Source organism: Tupaia chinensis, unplaced genomic scaffold, assembly GCF_000334495.1.
Source record: "Tupaia chinensis unplaced genomic scaffold, TupChi_1.0 Scaffold000099_1, whole genome shotgun sequence".
NCBI classification, from domain to species: Eukaryota; Metazoa; Chordata; class Mammalia; order Scandentia; family Tupaiidae; genus Tupaia; species Tupaia belangeri.
Genome location: NW_006159563.1, coordinates 2,575,098 through 2,594,086, shown reverse-complemented (window position 1 = coordinate 2,594,086; position 18,989 = coordinate 2,575,098). Strand labels below are relative to the sequence as shown.

Here is an 18,989-nt window from a genome sequence, read left to right as displayed (position 1 = left end):
TTGGGCACGCACGCACACGCGCCCGGCGTGAGATTTAAGCCACCGGGTCCGGGACACGAACCGCGGTCGACTACGTGGGAGTCCAGCGACATAGCCATTAGGCTAACTGCTGGTTCCCGCCTGTTCTGACTTTTTAATTTAAAAATTTTTGCTATTGGGCACTCGTGCTCACAAGAGAGAGAAAGAAAGAAAGAGAGAGAGAGGGAGAGTGAAAAACCACCCCCGGGGGGTGGGTGACCATGCCATAATCCCTTCTTCTCTCAGAATTTTGGGCACACATGCACTTGCATCCAGGGTATTTTTCAAGCCACAGAGTTCAGGACGCAAACTGCAGAATCTGCCTTGTGGGATCCAGCCACCCCAACTCCATGCGACCTGCTAGCCTTCTGGTTTTTTTTTTTTTTAAATCTAATGATCTATCTTGGTTGTTATTGAATATCAATATGTGCAGAACTTACTATTTTTTGTAGCTGCAAAGTATACTACTGTTGTGATATGCTATCATTTAACAAATCCTCACTGTTGGCCATTTAGACTGTTTTTAATCTTATGCTACTAAAATTTTAATATACTACTATTCTACTATATTACTATATTTAATATACTAATATACTACTAAAATATGTATTATTATTATTATACTAATATACTACTATACTTTAATACATATTATTGCATGAATTTTATTTCATCTCATTAAGATGAACTCCTGGAAGTAAAATTTCTGAGTCCAAGATAAGGTACATTTTTAATTTGGATGGTTATTGCCAACTTCCAACTTGCTCTTCAGGGATGTTACACTACTTTAAACTTGCTTGCTCTTGGCAATGCATGAAAGTGCCTCTCTCTTTTATGGACATCTTTGTTTACACAGTATATTTAATACTTTTTGTTCTTTGCCGATCTGATAGGTAAAAAATGTTATCATATTGGTTTTAATTTGCATTTCTTATGAGTAGCAGAGCATATTTTTATTCATATGCATTTCTTCTTTAGTGAATTGTCTATATAACCTTTGCTCATTTTCTTATTGGGCTATTGGTCTTTCTCTTATTGATTTGTTAGAAACATTTAAATTTAGAGGAAATTAAACCTACTTATATATTAAGAAAATTAGTACACTGCTGGTGGGAATGTAAATTGGTCCAGCCACTGTGGAGAACAATTTGGAGATTCCTCAAAAATCTACAAATAGAACTACCATATGATCCAGCAATCCCACTCCTTGGTATCTACCCAAAGGACAGAAGAATTCTTAATCGAAAATGTGCCTGCATATCAATGTTTATTGTGGCACTATTCACAATTGCTAAGATATGGAACCAACCCAAATGCCCACAAACAGATGAATGGATTGAAAAACTGTGGCACATATGCTCTATGGAATACTTCTCAGCCATAAAAAACAAGACCCTGGCTTTTGACAGAAAGTGGAAGAATATGGAAGTTTTACTGCTGAATGAAGCACGCCAGGCTATGAAGGAGAGACACTGTATGTCCCCACTTAATATATACCGAGTGTCCACACTCTATTACTGAAACTGATTGACTAAAGGGTATAGAAACACAGTAAATGGATGTGAATACCATATATAGTCTGTGTGAAAGAATAAAGTCTGAGGAAGGATATTTAGAAGAAAAATAGAGAGGTAAAGCATTAATGGGACAAAGAAATGTGGTATTATCTGTTGAGCATAATTTTATAGTTTATCAACTGACTAGGGAGAAATGTTCACATGTTGAAATATTCACTTTGTAAGCTAAATAATATGATCGAATGTATAAAAGAAAATGAAATAAAAAGAATTATTTTATTTTAAAAAAAAGAAAGTTAGTCCTTTTTTTATGATGTGAGCTACGAATCTTTTTTCACATTTGTATTCGGTGGCACTCAAATATACATCCTGTTCTGACTTTTTTTTTTTTTTTTTTTTTGGAAAGGTTTTTGCTATAGGGTGCATGCACTCACCAGACAGGCAGAGACAGAGAGACAGAAAGTGAGAAATCACCCCCCAGAGGGGATGGTCATACGGCAATCCCTTCTTCTTCATTTTCCTCTCAGGATCTTGGGCACTATGCACACGCGCCCGGTGTGAGTTTTAAGTCACCAGGTCTGGGACTCGAACCACAGTCGACTACATGGGAGTCCAGCGACATAGCCATTACACTGACTGCTGGTCTCTGTTCTGACTTTTTAATTTTAAAATTTTAAAAATTATTAACTTATTTATTATTTCCATGAGTGAGACAGACACAAAGAGAGAGACAGAGAGTGATAGAGAAAAAAAAAAACAGACACACAGCACTCCCAACTGGCTCATAATCTACATCAGGGCCTCATAGCCATCACTTCCTGATGTCACAACCTACCCCTAACTTTTAGCCAGCCCCAAATCATGGGCAAGCACTTACCCAGTTTACTCAGGGAGATCTTCACACTTGAACTGGGAATCTTCCCATATGGGATTGCCTTTCAGAATGTTATTGCATTTCAACTTTGTGCCACTATCTGGCCCCCATTTCTCACATTTTAATATTCATCTTTTGGCTTTATGGTGTTAAGGATTTTTTATATAGTGGATATGTCAATTTTTAATGACTTCTGGGTTTTTATCAAATTTAAAGAGGTATACATACATATGTACATCTTTAAAAATATAAATATAATATATACACATTTTAAAATATAACTATAAATATGATATATATACATATTTGCCAATAGTTCTATCTAACCCATTTATGGTGTTATTTTTCTCATTTAAATCTTTATTTCTTATTTTGGTGTAAGGCTAAGGGAATTCTATTTAGGTAACTGTAAGAGTTTTGGTTCTGTGGAAGCGTTCCACTTTTAATCAATGATTATAGCACCTGGCATTTCTTCTACTGTCTCTTCTATAGTGACAGAGTAAAACAACTGCTTTGTAGAAGGTGGACAGCAGAAAGTCCTAAGAGCTCAAGTGTAGTTGGATATGGAACTGTGTTAAGTTACAGGACTTAACCACAGTTATAGAGGACCAGGTCAATGCTGGGAAAATTGCCAGAAAGTAGGGTTTGAGTTAGTAGTAACGACCACTTAAAAGCCATTCTCAGCATGGTCATGCTCCAAGATGGGCATCAACAAAGGTGATATTAGCATTCAGAGAACTCCAAGTGAGCTGTGGTGCTCACGAAGGTCTTGAGTGATTTGTGGCCTTTTTACTTGAGGCAGATGACTTGGCTGAGGTGCAGATGACTTGGTTGATTCTGTTCTTCTCTGAGTTCAGAAGGGGGCTCTGGTGCGGTGGTTCTCAGCTCTGGCCGCCATATTAGAATCTGTTCAGGAGATTCTGACTTAAGTGTTCTTAGGTGAGCCCCAACATTGCATTTGGAAAATTCTCCAGGTGACTGTAAAGTCCAGCTAGAGTTGAGAACTACTGTTGATGCTGTCAGCCTGTGATCTCTTTGGGTCACGGATTGCAATGCCATGCTGCCTCTGTGCTTCAGATGTGCACGCAAGTCATCTGGAATCATGTTACATGCAGATTTAAGAAGTATGGGATGGGCTTCGGATGCTGCATATATAATACGCTCCTGGCTGCTTCTGAGGCTGCTAGTCCCTAGAACAAACTTGAGAGGCTTGAACTTATTACTCAAAGTGCAAAGCTTTGGCCTCTGCCAGTCCAGAGGATCCATAAGCATGTTTTCGTCATGGTCCTGCTCTCTGGCAGAATTTGTTTATTGTTTTAGAAAGAATGCTTGGATCAAGAGACCTACTTTCCACTTAAAGTTCTGTCCCTAATTATCTGTATGACAAGTTTCTTCGAAATGCTCAGTCCTTCACTCTCTTCTCACTAAAATAAAGGTTGAACTGGAAAAACCGTAAGGTTTCCTACGTTCTTACATCCTCCCATGCTGATCTAGGATGTTTTCAAACCATCTGAATCAGGTTTCTATGCAGAATGGCAGTCAGGTTAAACCTTTGGCTTTTTATAGGTTGGAACCTATATCCTGAATTTATGATCTACTGGAAGAAATAAAACTAATAAATATTAAAAGATTAAAGAAGAGTTCATTGCTAAATTGTAAGCTATGGTAAATACGAAAGCAATGGAGAGAAGCTAGACAGTAATGTTTATTAGAAAGTCAGATGAACTTCATTGAAAATGGGAGATTTGGGAACCAACATCTGGCATAATCGTTACATTGCTGTACTCTGACATAGTTGATTGCAGTTTGAGTCTCGGACACAGGGGCTTAAAACTCATGCTGGGCATGTATGTGTGTGCTCAAAATCCTGAGAGAAGAATGGAGGAGAAAGGATTGCGGTGTGGCCATCACCCCCATAGGGAGTGATCTCTCACTTTCTGTCTCTCTGGCAAGTGCATACACCCTTTAGCAAAAATCTCTCAAGAAAATAAAAAGAAGAAAGAAAGAAAAGAAAATGGGAGATTTGGGGTTGACTAGTGGTGTGGTTGTTAAGACTCTGGACTCCCACATGACAGACTGTGGTTTGAGTCCTGGACCTGGCAGTATGCTTTCTCACTTTCCTTCTCTTTCTCTGGTCAAATTAAAAACAAAAACAAAAACACTTATGAATAAAATAAAATAATTCTTTAAAAAAAAGAAAGAATATGGGAGATATGAGTTAAAAGTGGTTTCTTGAGCTAGCTAGGCTGTAGAGCTGACCCACATGGTGTTTTTCATGCTTTTACGTTTGCTTATCTCTAAAAAAAAAAAAATTTAAAAAATCTTTCAACTGTGAAGACTAAAACATATTTTTTTGCCTTAAATTAAAACAATGCAGGAGAAAGACCTACTTCTGTGGAAATAAATGTTTGAAGGGAAATCAAAATGCTGAAAACTCCTTTTTCTTTAATTTTTCAAGGCTAATCTTGACTGTTAAGAGATTGAGACTGAAAAGAAAATCACTAGTACTGATTATGGGCTGAGCCAAAAACCCTGTGGCACTTTCTTATGGATAATAATAAATAGTATTAGAAATGACCTAAAATGGAAATAAAAATACCTTGCATTATAATGACATTGAAAATAACAAATCTCTTTATCTTAAGTCATTGGACAAGAAACCAGGTCATTTATTTAGATTTTATAACATAAGTGCACAAGAATCTTTGACTTACCTCTTTTGATGTCAAAGGAGATGTATTTTTCATTATAATTAGTTTTACTGATTGCGCATTCCTTAAGAAGAGTTAGTACGACCAATGTTCAGGTAAAGAAGAACACAAAATACAATGGCTAACCTCATTTGATAAGTTATATTTAGTACACAGTTTACCTATAGCTCTTCTCTGAATATCCTAAGAGTTTTATTTTTCAGTCAATGACAAGATCATTTTGAAATTGTGGATTTCCAGATTTTTTTTTATCACTAAATTATACTATTAAAGTTTTATTACATTTGACAAATATTTTATGTAAACTTTGGTTAATTATTATAGTGAGAAGAGAGTCAATTGGGGAACCAGCAGTTAGCGTAATGGCTATGTAGCTGGACTCCCACGTAGTCGACCGTGGTTCACGTCCCGGACCAGGTGGCTTAAAACTCACGCTGGGCGTGTGTGCGTGCGTGCCCAAGATCCCGAGAGGAGAATGGAGAAGAAGGGATTGTATCACTTAATATTAAGGTTATTTTGGTTGAAAGTGACAGAAAATCCAACCCTTTGAGTGAAACAAAGAGAGCACTTTGGGGGCCATGAAATCAAAAAATGTGAGGGGAGAACTAGTTTCAGTTATGGCTAGTATATAAATTATTATAATCACAATCTGGTTTCTCTGGTTGGCTCTGAGACCTAGTGGTCAAGAGAACTGATGCCACATAGCTGACTGTGGTTCAAATCCTAGCCCCTGCAACTTGAAAAACATATGGGATGTGTGTGTGTACATGACCCAAATCCCAAGATAGAGAAATGGAGAGAGGACTGTGGTGTGACTATTGCCCATCGATGGGTGCTTTCTCTCTCTTCTTCTCCCTCTCTCTTAGTCTCTATCTTTCCATGGTGAGTGCACATACCCTCTGACAATTAAAAAAAAAAAAAAAAAAAGAAAACTGGCCTGTCTCATAGCATTGCTTTCTTCTGTGTTGGAGAGCAGGCTCCATTATATTGTATGATTGCTGCCAGGATGTTTTATCTTTTGGCTCAAACACAGTGGAGAGAACAGATTTTCTATCCCAAACCACATCCTGAATTGCATCTCATTGGTCTGATTGCAGATCATTTACTCTCCTGAGACTCAAGGGCCAGCAGGACCTATTGGTCATATTAAATTCCTGTGCCCATCCCTAGATGCTTGATATAAATACAGCAGCAACAACAATATTCACTACGTTTTTCTCTCCATTGAAGCCAGTATTAAATGTACCTTGTCTATATACAAAGATTTCACAGAGGGCCATGACAAGGTGTGTTTTGTGGTTGGATGGTATAGAGCTAGAATTTAAACAAGAGTACTACAAAATGTATAACCTTAATGAAATACTTAAAAAGCATATATTGGATATCTGATAGCTTACCTTACAGGCAGGAATGATATTAGAAATATTCACCAATGAGAATAAGTTGGATTCTGCGAATCAGAACTGGAGCTGATCACAAACCACCAGTGCTTCCCCAGAGTGAGTGCTGGCAGGCTGTCAGCCCAGTTGTGGGGAGGCATTGCAAAGATGCCACTAAATCTCTTTAAAAGTGTAGTTACTGTATTGGTTTTCTAAGGATTCCATAACAAACTGTCACAAAGTAGGTGACTTAATGTAACGTAAATTTATTTTCTTAGACTTCTGGAGGTTAGAAATCCGAAATCAAGTGTGGCCAGGGTCATCTTCCTTCTGAAGGCTCTAGGGAAGATTCTTTCTTTGCCCCTATAGTGGTTGATAGCGGTCCTTGCCTCCGCCCACCCCCAGGACGTGTGAACTTACAAGAGAGAGAAAGAGAGAGACAGCACCCCTTGTGGGGTATCATCAGGTACAATCCCTTCTCCTCCATCTCTTCCTCTTTTCAGGATTTTGGGCACCCACGCACACATACCCCGCATGTTTTTTAAGGTGCTAGCTCTGGGACTTAACACATGCAGTGGGCCATATGGGCTATACCATGTCATGGACTGTCTCCATCCTTGGCATTCTTTAGGTGTAGATGTATTACTCTAATCTCCATCTTCCTAGCCTTCTCTCTTGTGTTTGGATTGTGGTATTCAAATTTTCCCCTTTTTATTTATTTATTTATTTTTTATTTTTAGTTTTTTTTTCCCCCCCACCCCCCGAGGGGATGGCCACACTGCAATCCCTTCTTCTCTATTCTCTTGGGATCTTGGGCATGCATGCACACGCACCTGGCATGAGTTTAAACCACTGAGCCTGAGACTCAAATCTTGGTCGACTACATGGGTGCCCAGTGACATAGCCATTACACCAACTACTGGTCCCCCATTTTTATTTTTAAAAGTTTCTTATTTACCTGTTTCATTAGACAGGTAAAGAGATGAAAGGTAGAGAGAGACAGGTACCCTTGACAGGATATCCACCCCTCAGTCTCCCAATCAGCCAGGATTATGGGTGTACACAGAAGTACCTAGATGATCTGGTCAACTTGGAATGCAAACCTGGGCCTCCCATATGGCTCCAGTATCTTGCAGTGGCATCTCAGCCTGCACCACTATGGCACCAGTTTTCCTCTTTTTAACTTAAAAGTTTAAGCAACCATTTTTTTTTCTTATTTATTATTTTAATTCTGTTGAAATGTAAATGTTAGTGTTCTGGTTAGGCAGAGAATTAATATTCATCAGCAGGAGTGAGAATGTGCATGGGGAGGCATTCTTACATTCTTACACATGATTTTATTGAAATCAAAGAAGTTTTGACTTCAGTAAATGAAACTGACCGCAATCAGATGAAAATAATCTAATTTATTTAAGATCGAATATAGGAAATGGGAGAGAAATCCAACTGGTGAAGGGCTTGAAACCATATCTGGTAAGGAGGATTTGAAAATAATAGTAATTGTCTTTAACTCTTTGAAGGACAGCTCTGTGGAAAAAGGATTAGACTTTAGAGGGCAGAACTAGAATAAGTAAAGATAAAAGGAAACATTTCAGTACAGTATAAAACAAAATGTTCCCAATGTCCAATGCACTAAAATGGAAGCGGTTGTTGTGTAAGGGAGTAAAAGTATAGGTTCTGGAAGTACTCAAATAGATGCTGCATAATTACCCCATTGGGACATTTTCAGAGAGATTTTGACTTGGAAAAAAAAATTGAAATGGAAGGTGTAGTTCTGCTTCAAGATCTCTTGCAAATTCTCCTAAAGTCTTTATGTACGTACAATGAAATATTAATTACACTTATTTCTGTAAGTGTAAATGATTTTTAATAGCTGCCAAGCTAAAGTTTTGCCTTATGACCCTGGTGCTGTGCACTATAGGGAAAAAAAGGAGAGGGAGATTTAATCTAAAAGAGGGGCCAGCTATGGCCAGCCTCATTATGTAGCAGTTAAGCACTGTGTTTAGGGAGCCCAATCCAATATGTCAACTGCAGTTTGCATTATAGACCTTGTGGATTGAGAGATTGAGAGACATGCTAGTTGTGTGTGTGTATTGTGTGTGTGTGTGTGTGTGTGTGTGTGTGTGTGTGTGTACCTGTGTGTATGCATGCCCCAAATCCTGACAGGATGAAGAAATGGAAGAAAAGAATTGTGATGTGATCATGCCCCATTGAGGGATGCTTTCTTTCTTTCTCTCTCACTTTCTCTCAGGTACTCTCTCTTTCTCTGGCAAGCACATGTGCCTTCTTGACTTGAAAAAAATAGTAGTTTCTGGAAATTACAAAAAGTTGAAAAACAAGAAAGGGAAGCATTATTAATAAATGAGAAAGATAGGTAATAGAACTTCTATTTACTGATAGACTACTATGTGCATGGTGAATTATTAATAGATTAGTCTCTTAATCCATATTATCTAATCTCATTTACAATATTTAGTTTCTCATTGTTCAATTTGGAATTTATGAGAAGTTGTTCTTAGAATGATGAATTCTTGAGCCAGCAAGTGGAATGGTAGTTAAGGCAGCTGAATCCCACATGATGAACTGTGCAGTTGGAGTTCTGGATCCAGTGGCTTGAAAAACATGCTAGGCATGTGTACGTGCATGCCCACATTCCCAAAGGAAAAATGGAGGAGAAGAGATTGGTATGACCATGCTCTGTTGGGATGCTTTCTCATTCCCTCCCCATCCCCACTGCCGTGAGCACATGTGACCTCTAACACATTTTTTAAAAAAATCGCAATGATGAATTCTTAAAGTAGTTGCTTTTTAAAAAATATTTTCTTTCATGATGGAATACAGGATGGTTCTGATGGCTACATGTGCAAAACGTACCTTCAAAGTAATCAGACTTCGGCACCACATCCAGGAGCATCTGCTCATTCACAGACGTGTCTTTCCATGGAGGTGAGTAGTTTAACACTTCAGTTTCTCCTTTTTAGTCTTATAAAGTATTGATTTAAATATTTGAATCTGTTAGGTTTATATTTTTAAAAATTATCTACCTTTGGGTCTTGAGCCTGATAGAGAAAAGGAGATATTTTCTTCTGTAATATCAAAAGTAGTGATCAAGTTTAAGATCCACTCTGAGTCTAGTCAGATTGTAGGATCCTTCATATTTTTGGTTTCTCTTGGATCTGAAGACCACAAATGCCTTCTCTTACCTATGGATTTCTCTCCTCTGAAGTCCCCTCAGGGCAATAACCTATCCCCATATTTCTTTATTCTTGACTGGAAAACTCTACCTAGACTACCTTTAAACCTGTTTTCCTATCCCCTTGAAAATATGCTGGATCTGAGTCTCATTCCTGGGGGAACTTTAACATTGACTTGGAAAACTTACTAAATTAAAATTTATTGAGGTGCTAATGGCTTAGCAGTTTTCTAGAATTTTGTAAGTTTTCTTTTTACTGAAATGCAAATAGCTTATTGCATTTCTTATTGTTAAAGAATGTTTATATCCTTGGTAACAGCACATGGTGTAGTTGTTACATCACTGGACTCCCACATAGTTGACTGCTGTTCAAGTCCCACACCCAAAGGCTTAAAACTTAGGCCAGGCACATGTGCATGTGTGCCTAAAATTCCAAGAGGAGAATGGAGGAGAAGGGATTGTGGTGTGACCATTCCTCCTGGGGGTAATTTCTCTCTTTTTGTCTCTGGCGAGTGTATGTACCCTATAGCAAAAATCTCTTTAAAAATTTTTTAAAAAGTATATAGCCATTCAGGGACCAGCAGTTAGTGCAATGGCTATGTTGCTGGACTCCCATGTGGTTGACTGCGGTTCGCGTCCCGGACCCGGTGGCTTAAAACTCACACCAGATACGTGTGTGTGCGTGCCCAGGATCCTGAGAGGAGAATGGTGCCCAGGATCCCTGGAGGAGAATGGGAGAGAAAGGATAGCGGCATGGCCATCCCCCCTGGGGGGTTGATTTCTTGCTTTCTGTCTCTCTGTCTCTCTCTTTCTGGAGAGCGTATGCACCCTATGGCAAAACAAACAAACAAACAAAAAAAACTCTCCAAAAAAAAAGTATATAGCCATTCTAAAACAATAAATAAATATATGAGTTAAAAATTTCTCCCATATGCCTTTTAATATGTAACAACTATTACTATTTTAGTAAATAATCGTCCATGTGTTTATATCCTACACACAAATCCATACTTGTTTTTTTGTGGTAAGTAAGTATATCATGAATACTTTTAAAAATAATTTTATTTATTTACTTATTTATTTTAATTTGATGGGGGTGGGAGAGAGAAAATGAGAAAGCAAGCTGCCAGGTTTGGGATTCAAACCGTGATTGGCCATGTGGGAGTCCAGCTTAACCATCACACCACCTGCAGGCCTCTATCATGGATATCTTTCTATGTCAATAATTGTAGAATTTTATAGCTCTCTTTAACGGTTCCATTGTATTCTGTCTAATGGATGCAGCATAGTTATGTGGAACTCATACTAAAGTAAATACTTTGATATTGAAAGAGGATTGGTTGGGGACCTGATTGTTTCAACACAAGGGAAGAAATCACCAATGCTTAAATTCTGGGTCCTGGAAAATATGGGAAAGGTGAATCTGTGTGTGTCTGTGTGTGTGTGTGTGTGGGGAGAGAGAGAGAGAGAGAGAGAGAGAGAGAAACTCTTTTTTAGGACCTATTAAATCAAGCCCATCTGGCAATTAGACATTAGCCTTTCCTGTCTCTGTATGATGCTGGCCTGGAAGTAACTTTCACCAATATAATTTGATTTGCAAGTTACTCTTGAGAGTACTGTAAGAGTCAAGTGCCCCGTGTGGGTGCCTGAATCTTGATTACTTCTTCATGGTTCGAATAACCAACATAAAATCTGAAGCCAAGCATTTTAGGAAACCTCAATTCATTATATATTAACTTAAAAATTGTTAAAAAGTTTTAACACAGAAATAGTGATTTAAAAGATGAATTACCAGTTTTTGTCTAATGAGCTGGCAGAGATTTGAAAGATACTAAAACGTGGTGTTGACAGTATGAGAGAACTGACACTTGCTGGTTGATGTTTAAAGTTTGTCAAGTTTAAAGATGTGAACATACTATGAATAATCTATTCGAACTCTAGGAATTTCACCTCATAAAATATAAATTTTCCCAACATTTTTCATTTCTACTCAACAAATTTCAAGCATATGGGAAAAGTGAAATAATCTTCCAGTGAATATCTTTGTACTTACCACCTATGTCTACCATTAACGTTTTGCTATATGGGTTTTATTATATATTGATCCCTTTGACTGTCTATCAGTATATCTTATTCTTTGATGCAGTATTTTTATACCAATGTAAATTGCAGAGAATTGCTCATAAAATCTTCAGAAATGTACACAAAAGTTGACCTATAAGTATATTCATGTCATCAGTATTTATGATTAAAAAAATGGAAACAACTAAAATATAGAACAGTCATGACTCAGTTAATTATGGCACGCCTCTTCGATCGATACATTAAAAGTGATATTCTAGGTGGCTATTTAATTACAAGGCTTAATGTTTATGTTAAGTGAAAAACAGGTTGATAATGTGTTTAAACCATAGAATCCAAGTATGGTGAACACCCTTCAAACTATCCATGATAGTTTAAATAATTTAAAAATCATTATTATTTTCTTTTTTAAATTTATCTTTTTAAAGAGTGAAACTCATAACTCCTTTCTCTTACCTCCTTGAAACCCCTGAGATTATTTTTATTTGGCCCAATGGTTTCATTCACAGTCTACATCTGGTCTTGTGATCATCCTTTACTGCTGTAGCTCTGGTAGGCATCTCACTCCCTCCTTTCCCCCCAAATAGGAGAAGATTATTTAAAGTTCAGAATGAGGCAGTCCAATGCCCCATCTTGGTTATCTCCCATTCTCTCCTGCCAGCAGAAACTAATTGAAATAATACACACACACACACACACACACACACACACACACATATACACATAAGCATATACATATGCATATAATGACTAGAAATAAATTGACCACTTCAATCAGATAAAATTCTTGTAGCTTTTTTTTTTTTCTTATTTTTAGTAACTTTTATTGCTGTTTTTTTTTTCTTCAGGGATTTACCTTAAAAGTATTTCTTTCTTTCTTTCTTTCTTTTTTTTAGTGTACCTTAGATTTGTGCTATGGTCTTTAAAGCCAGATTGCTTCCTTATACTGTAAACTCCATGGAGGTAGGGTGACTCAATAAATATCTATTTGTCGACTAAAACTTCAGATTTGGTAACCCTAAAACTAGCTCACTTGAAGGATCCAAGATGTCTGTATTTTGATATCAGCTGATTTATCAGCTGAATTACTTAGAATTGATTGAAGTCTGAAAGAGTTTAGTTTCTACTAGAATATATATATTTTTTCCCCAATAATTTTTATAGTGGGGCTAGCTTTATGGTATGGCAGTAGTGTGTTTGTCAAGAGAAACTGGATCCCATGTGGTGACCTGGTGTGATCCCCAGCTTGCTGGGCATGGGTGCCAGTGCCCAAGATTTGACAGGATAGAGAACTTGAGGAAGGGAATTGTGGAGTGATCTGACTCTATGGAAGGTGTTAATCTCTGACTTTCTCTCACTCTCACTCAGTGTCATGTGTGTGAACATGTTCTATTGTGAATGAATAAAAAGCATTTATGTAGAAAAATTAATGTTTAAAAAGAGAGATTTGAAGTGTTTTCAGGAGTTTATGTTTGTAAGTTGAGTAAATCTCTTTTCTCATCCAAAATATGGGTCTAATTTGCCTTTTTTTTTTTTTTTTGGTTAGATGTTGTAAGTATAAAGTGCTATTATTACTAATGCTAATGTCATACATAGGATTATCTTTTTATGTCTATTTCCTAATTACACAATAAAAAGCAGTACGTGAATGTAGAAATAAGAGGAAAAAGGAAAAGGACAGAGGCCTTTATTCTTATCATAGTCTAGTCTTACCCTTTACAGGTTGGGAATAGACTCCATGTTGGAAGATAAGCATTATTCATCCAGTACCTCCAGCACCTCAGACGGTGGTACAGAGATGATGGAGAATGATTCACACTAAAACATTGTGCTGTGCTAATTAGGACATTTAAAGCATTTCAGATGGACTACATATGTAATGTTTTACATTCCTACATCACTATTGGGCAGAATTATATTTTTCTCTTAAGGTCTTTCTTTCTCCATCTTAGAGGTGTTTCTAACTTTCATTCCTTTAGTATGATTATCGGTATGGCACTTTGAAATTTGTTAGTTTTTATTTTCAAATACTTCAGAATTAGTTCTTATCCTTTTAAAGAACTATTTATTTATTGCTTCCAAGAGAGTTGGGAGAGGAGGGGAGGGACCCCAAGAGAGTCTTCAAGATCCACTTCCAGCCTCAGCCAGTCAGGATAATAGGCACATATATGCATGAGGAGACCTGGGGATGAGAACCTGGGACCTTCTTATGTGGCTTCAGCATTGTGGAGCATTGTGTTACCATTGTGCCACTGCAGCTGGCTTAACTTTTTATCTTAACACATAGTACTATTTATGACACCAATAGAAAATATTGTGACTGTTTAGATACATATTTAGGTTGAATGTAATTAGATGAGGAACAGCCATCTACGGTTTGTCTCAAAAATGCAATGAGCTGCTGACATTAAAAAAATTTCAGTATTTAAGCAAATTTCATGAAAAGGGTTGATTGTGCACATGACAGACAGAAGAACTCAAGGGATGTATAATCCTAATTTGTGGAAATTATCAAATTCAGCTGTGAGTTTATTTATAGGCTAGAATCTGTCAGTCATGAACAATTATTGGTAGTTCTGTGATAATTAATGAGCTTTGTGACCTTTTAAGCAATTGTGTAAAACAGCATTATTTTAAGCCATCACTTATGGCTTAAAACCAGACACTTCAACTTTGGTCTGAAGAGTGATAAACTCTTAATAATTACTGTCCTTGGCATTACAAAACATGGGTTTAGGTAAAATAAATTGTCTCTTATCCCTAAATATAATGATTGGAGGGCTAAAGCAAGTTTTTTACATTTTTCTTCTAAGTTAATAAGTAATTGTATTTGTAGACAGTTGAACAACATGCCACAGGTATGTAGATAAATGAGCAACTGGATATCAAGCTAGAGGGAAAGGCTTTTGTGGAGTAATTCTATGTTTTTGGCTGCCACCAATATCATTTTTTTTCTTTTTTAAAAATTTTTATTTCTTTTTATTTCTATTTCTTTTACATTCAATCACATTACTTAGGTTATAAAGTGAATATTCCAATATGTGTACATTTCTCACCAGTCCACTTCACCATTCTTTCTTCAATAGATAATAATCCACTTCTTTGTCTCATAAATGCCTTGCCTCTCGATTTTTCTCCTTAATGTCCTCCTGCAGACTCTTCTCCTTCACCCACCCTCTTCCCAAACTGTATCTGGTATTCAAAATTATTTACTTAGTTTCTACAACCTTTTGCCATTCAGTTTTGGCCATAGAGTGTGGACACTCAGTATATATTAAGTGGAGACATACAATATCTCTCCTTCATTGCCTGGCTTGCTTCACTCAGCAGTAAATCTTTCATATTCATCCATTTTCTGTCAAAAGCCAGGGTCTTGTTTTTTGTTTTTTTTTTTAATGGCTGAATAGTATTCCATAGACTATGTGTGCCACAGTTTTTCAATCCATTTATCTGTTTGTGTTTGTGGGCATTTGGGTTGGTTCCATGTCTTAGCAATTGTGAATAATGCCAAATGAATATGGATGTGCAAGCAGTTTTCCAATTAAGAATTTTTCTGTCCTTTGGGTAGGTACCAAAAAGTGGAATTGCTGGATCATATGGTAGTTCTATTTGTAGGTCTTTGAGGAATCTCCAAATTGTTCTCCAGAGTGACTGGACCAATTTACATTCCCACCAGCATTGCAGGAGAGTTCCCCTTTTACCACCCCCCTCCCCCAGCACTTATCATTTTTTGTTGTTTTAATCTTAGTCATTCTGACTGGGATTAGCTGGTATCTCATTGTGATTTTGATCTGCATCTCCCTTACAATGAGGGATGATGAGCATTTTTTCATATGCCTTTTGGCTATTCATATGTCTTCCTTAGAGAGTGTTTTTTTCCGCTAATTCTCCCATCTGTTAATACGGTTAATCATCTTTTTTGGGGGATAGCTGTTTGAGTTCCTTGTGTATTCTGGTTATCAGTCCCTTATCTGATGCATAGTTTACAAAAATATTTTCCCATTCTGAGGGTTGTGACTTTAACAGGTTCTCTTTCGACTAACACTTGGGCTGCGTTAATGCTGTCATTTAACATTTAAATTCTCATGGAATACTTATAATATACCAGAATCGAAGCCTGAGACGGGGATTTCTGTTCAAGTGATTTATGAGGGATGTTTTCTTTTGTGTAAGGGATTGCAGAAGCAGAGCAGAGCAAGGGATGAGCTCTGAGAGAATGTGATCTCAGCTACAGACTCTTTAGTCTGATCCACTAGGAAGCTCAAGAACACAAACCATACCACAGAATTAGTACCACTTGTATCAGTGGGCTTGCCCTTTTGTATTCTGTGACAACCACCACTGGTTTGTCAGTCAGTCATTAGCTGAGGTGCAGGTGGATGTGGTTTCCTAAGCCATGTGGCTTCAGTTTTAGAATAATTCTCCAGAGAAGGGGCTGTTATGACTTATCACCCAACAATCACAATAGCTAGGTGGGTAAAGGTGCACCCGCTTTAAAGGGAATCTCAGCAGGACACCAACGTATCACTATGGAAGATAATGTGAAATCAACACAATGTAATCTGTGGGGGAAATAATATGCACGAGATCTGCATTTAGATGAAAAGGGGACTTTACTTGAGTAAAGTAAATTAATTTGCATGAGAAAGAGCTAGTGATTTTAGTTGACCATACCTCAAGATAAATGCAAAGAATGCCACATAGATGATAGAAAAACTAGGAACTTAAACTAGGAACTTAAACTACATTAAAGAAAGCCTAAGTGGGGAACCAGCAGTTAGCGTAATGGCTATGTCGCTGGACTCCCACGTAGTCAACCGCGGTTTGCGTGCCGGACCCGGTGGCTTAAAACTCACACCAGGCGCGTGTGCGTGCCCAAGATCCCGAGAGGAGAATGGAGAATGGAGAAGGGATTGTGGCATAACCATCCCCCCTGTGGGGTGATTTCTCGCTTTCTGTCTCTATGTCCCTGTCTGTCTGGTGAGCGCACGTGCCCTATAGCGAAAAACCTCTCAAAAAAAAAAAAAAAAAAAAAGCCCAAGTCTATTTCAGATATGGATGGGGAACCTTGGGGATCCCAGACACCTTTATGGCACTTCCATTAAGTTAAAACTGTATTTATAATAATATTTGGATGCCGTTTGCATGTTTTACTTCCATTGTTTCCAAGCTTTCCAGAGGTTACCTGATGTGTGGTATTTGAGTGGATTAAATATAGAAGCAGATATAAGAATCCAGCTGTCTCCTGCTAAATAGCCGGAAATTAAAAAGACTTGCAAAAATGTAAAACAATGCTGTTTTTCTTACTTTTATTTACTTTGAAAATATAGTAATTTTTGTTTTTTTTTCTTTGGAGAGGATTTTTGCTATAGGGCACGTATGCTCGCCAGAAAGACAGACAGAGACAGAAAGCGCGAACTCACCCCCAGGGGGGATGGCCACACTGCAATCCCTTCTCCTCCATTCTCCTCTCGGGATCTTGGGCACGCATGCACACACGCCCGGTGTGTTTTTTTTTTTTTAAGCAAATGGGTCCGGAACTTAAACCGTGGTTAACTACGTGGGAGTCCAGCGACACAGCCATTACACTAACTGTTGGTCCCAAAATATAGTAATTTTTTATAGAAATAAATTGTTGTTTTATTATTTTTAAATGAGTTGATAAGTATTTTTAACTTTGTGAATATCAATAAATATAACTGTCTTAAACAAAAGCTTTTTGAGATCCTCAATTAATTTTTTAAAAGGAATATTTGTTTTATTTTATTTATTATTATTATTTTTAAAAAAATGACCAGAGAGAGAGAGAGAGAAAGGGAAAATGAGAAAACAAGTCGACATGTGCAAGACCTGAACCATAGTCAGCCATGTGAGAGTCCAGCACCTTAACCACCAGCCAAACCTGGGATCCCAATAAATCTTAAAAGTGTAAAATAATTGAGACCCACTGATCTAAATGAAAAAAAAAATTACATCATTATATGTGAAGAACATTGATAATGATAATATAAATAATAAGTACATAAATAAAATATTATTAAATATTAAAAATAAGTGATAGATAAAATTTGTAGAGGAGCATGCCAACAGAAATAGTGATGAAAACATATGATAGGGGATATTTGGGGCGCAGAATTGAAGACCTAGGAAAGTTAGATGTCTTCAGATTTCTAGAAGACTTTTCCTGTGAAAAAGGGAGTAGACTTGGAGACCTCAACACTGCACTATCCCCCCTGGATAGATCATCTAGACAAAAAATAGGTAAAGAGATAAAGGACCTAAATGATATCATAAATCAAATGGACTTAACAGACATCTATAGAATTTTCCATCCCAAAACCTCGAGATACACTTTTTTCTTGCCGCCACATGGAACATTCTCGAAGATTGACCACATTATTGGGCACAAAGCAAGCCTCTATAGACAGCATCTTCACCGACCATGATGGAATTAAACTTGAGTTTAATTTCAAAAGAAATCCTCAAAAATACTCAAATACATGGAAACTTAATAACCTACTCCTGAATGACTCCACAACTATTGAAGAAATAAAGACTGAAATCAAAAGGTTCATGGAAGCCAATGACAATGAGGACACGAGTTTCCATAATCTTTGGGACACTGCTAAAGCAGTCATAAGAGGGAAGTTCATAGCGATTAGTGCACGTAAGAGGAACATGGAAAGAAGGCAAATGGATCACCTAACATCATGCCTCACAGAATTGCAAAAGCAACAGCAAAAAGATCCAAAAAACTCCAGGAGAAAGGAAATAATAAAGATACGAACAGAAATAAATGAAATAGAAAATAAACAAACTGTACAGAAAATAAATGAAAGTAAAAGCTGGTTCTTTGAAAAGATAAACAAAATTGATACACAACTAGCAAGACTTATTAAGAAGAGAGAAAAGAATCAGGTGAATCAGATCTGCAATGAAGCAAGCAAAATAACAACAGACATAGTAAAATTAAAAACATTGTTAGAGGATACTATAAACATCTGTATGCCAAGAAACAAGATAATTTGGATGAGATGGACAAATTCCTGGACATGTATAATCTACCTAGATTGAGCCAGGAGGATATAGAAAGTCTGAATAGGTCCATAACAAGCCAGGAGATCATATCAGTTATAAAAAACCTCCCAACAAAGAAAAGCCCTGGCCCTGATGGATTCACCTCTGAATTCTACAAAACTTTCAAAGAAGAGTTAG

The 18,989-nt window shown here is 37.2% G+C and overlaps 1 protein-coding gene across 1 annotated transcript in view; it reads left to right on the top strand.

Moving 5' to 3' along the window:
• Positions 1-18,989, top strand: part of ATG10 (autophagy related 10) — a 319,989-nt gene that overhangs the window by 86,199 nt on the left and 214,801 nt on the right. The window contains exon 3 of the mRNA XM_006143489.2: positions 9,341-9,445. Within this exon, the coding sequence (XP_006143551.1) occupies positions 9,341-9,445 (105 nt within the window). The remainder of the gene's footprint in view (positions 1-9,340; positions 9,446-18,989) is intronic.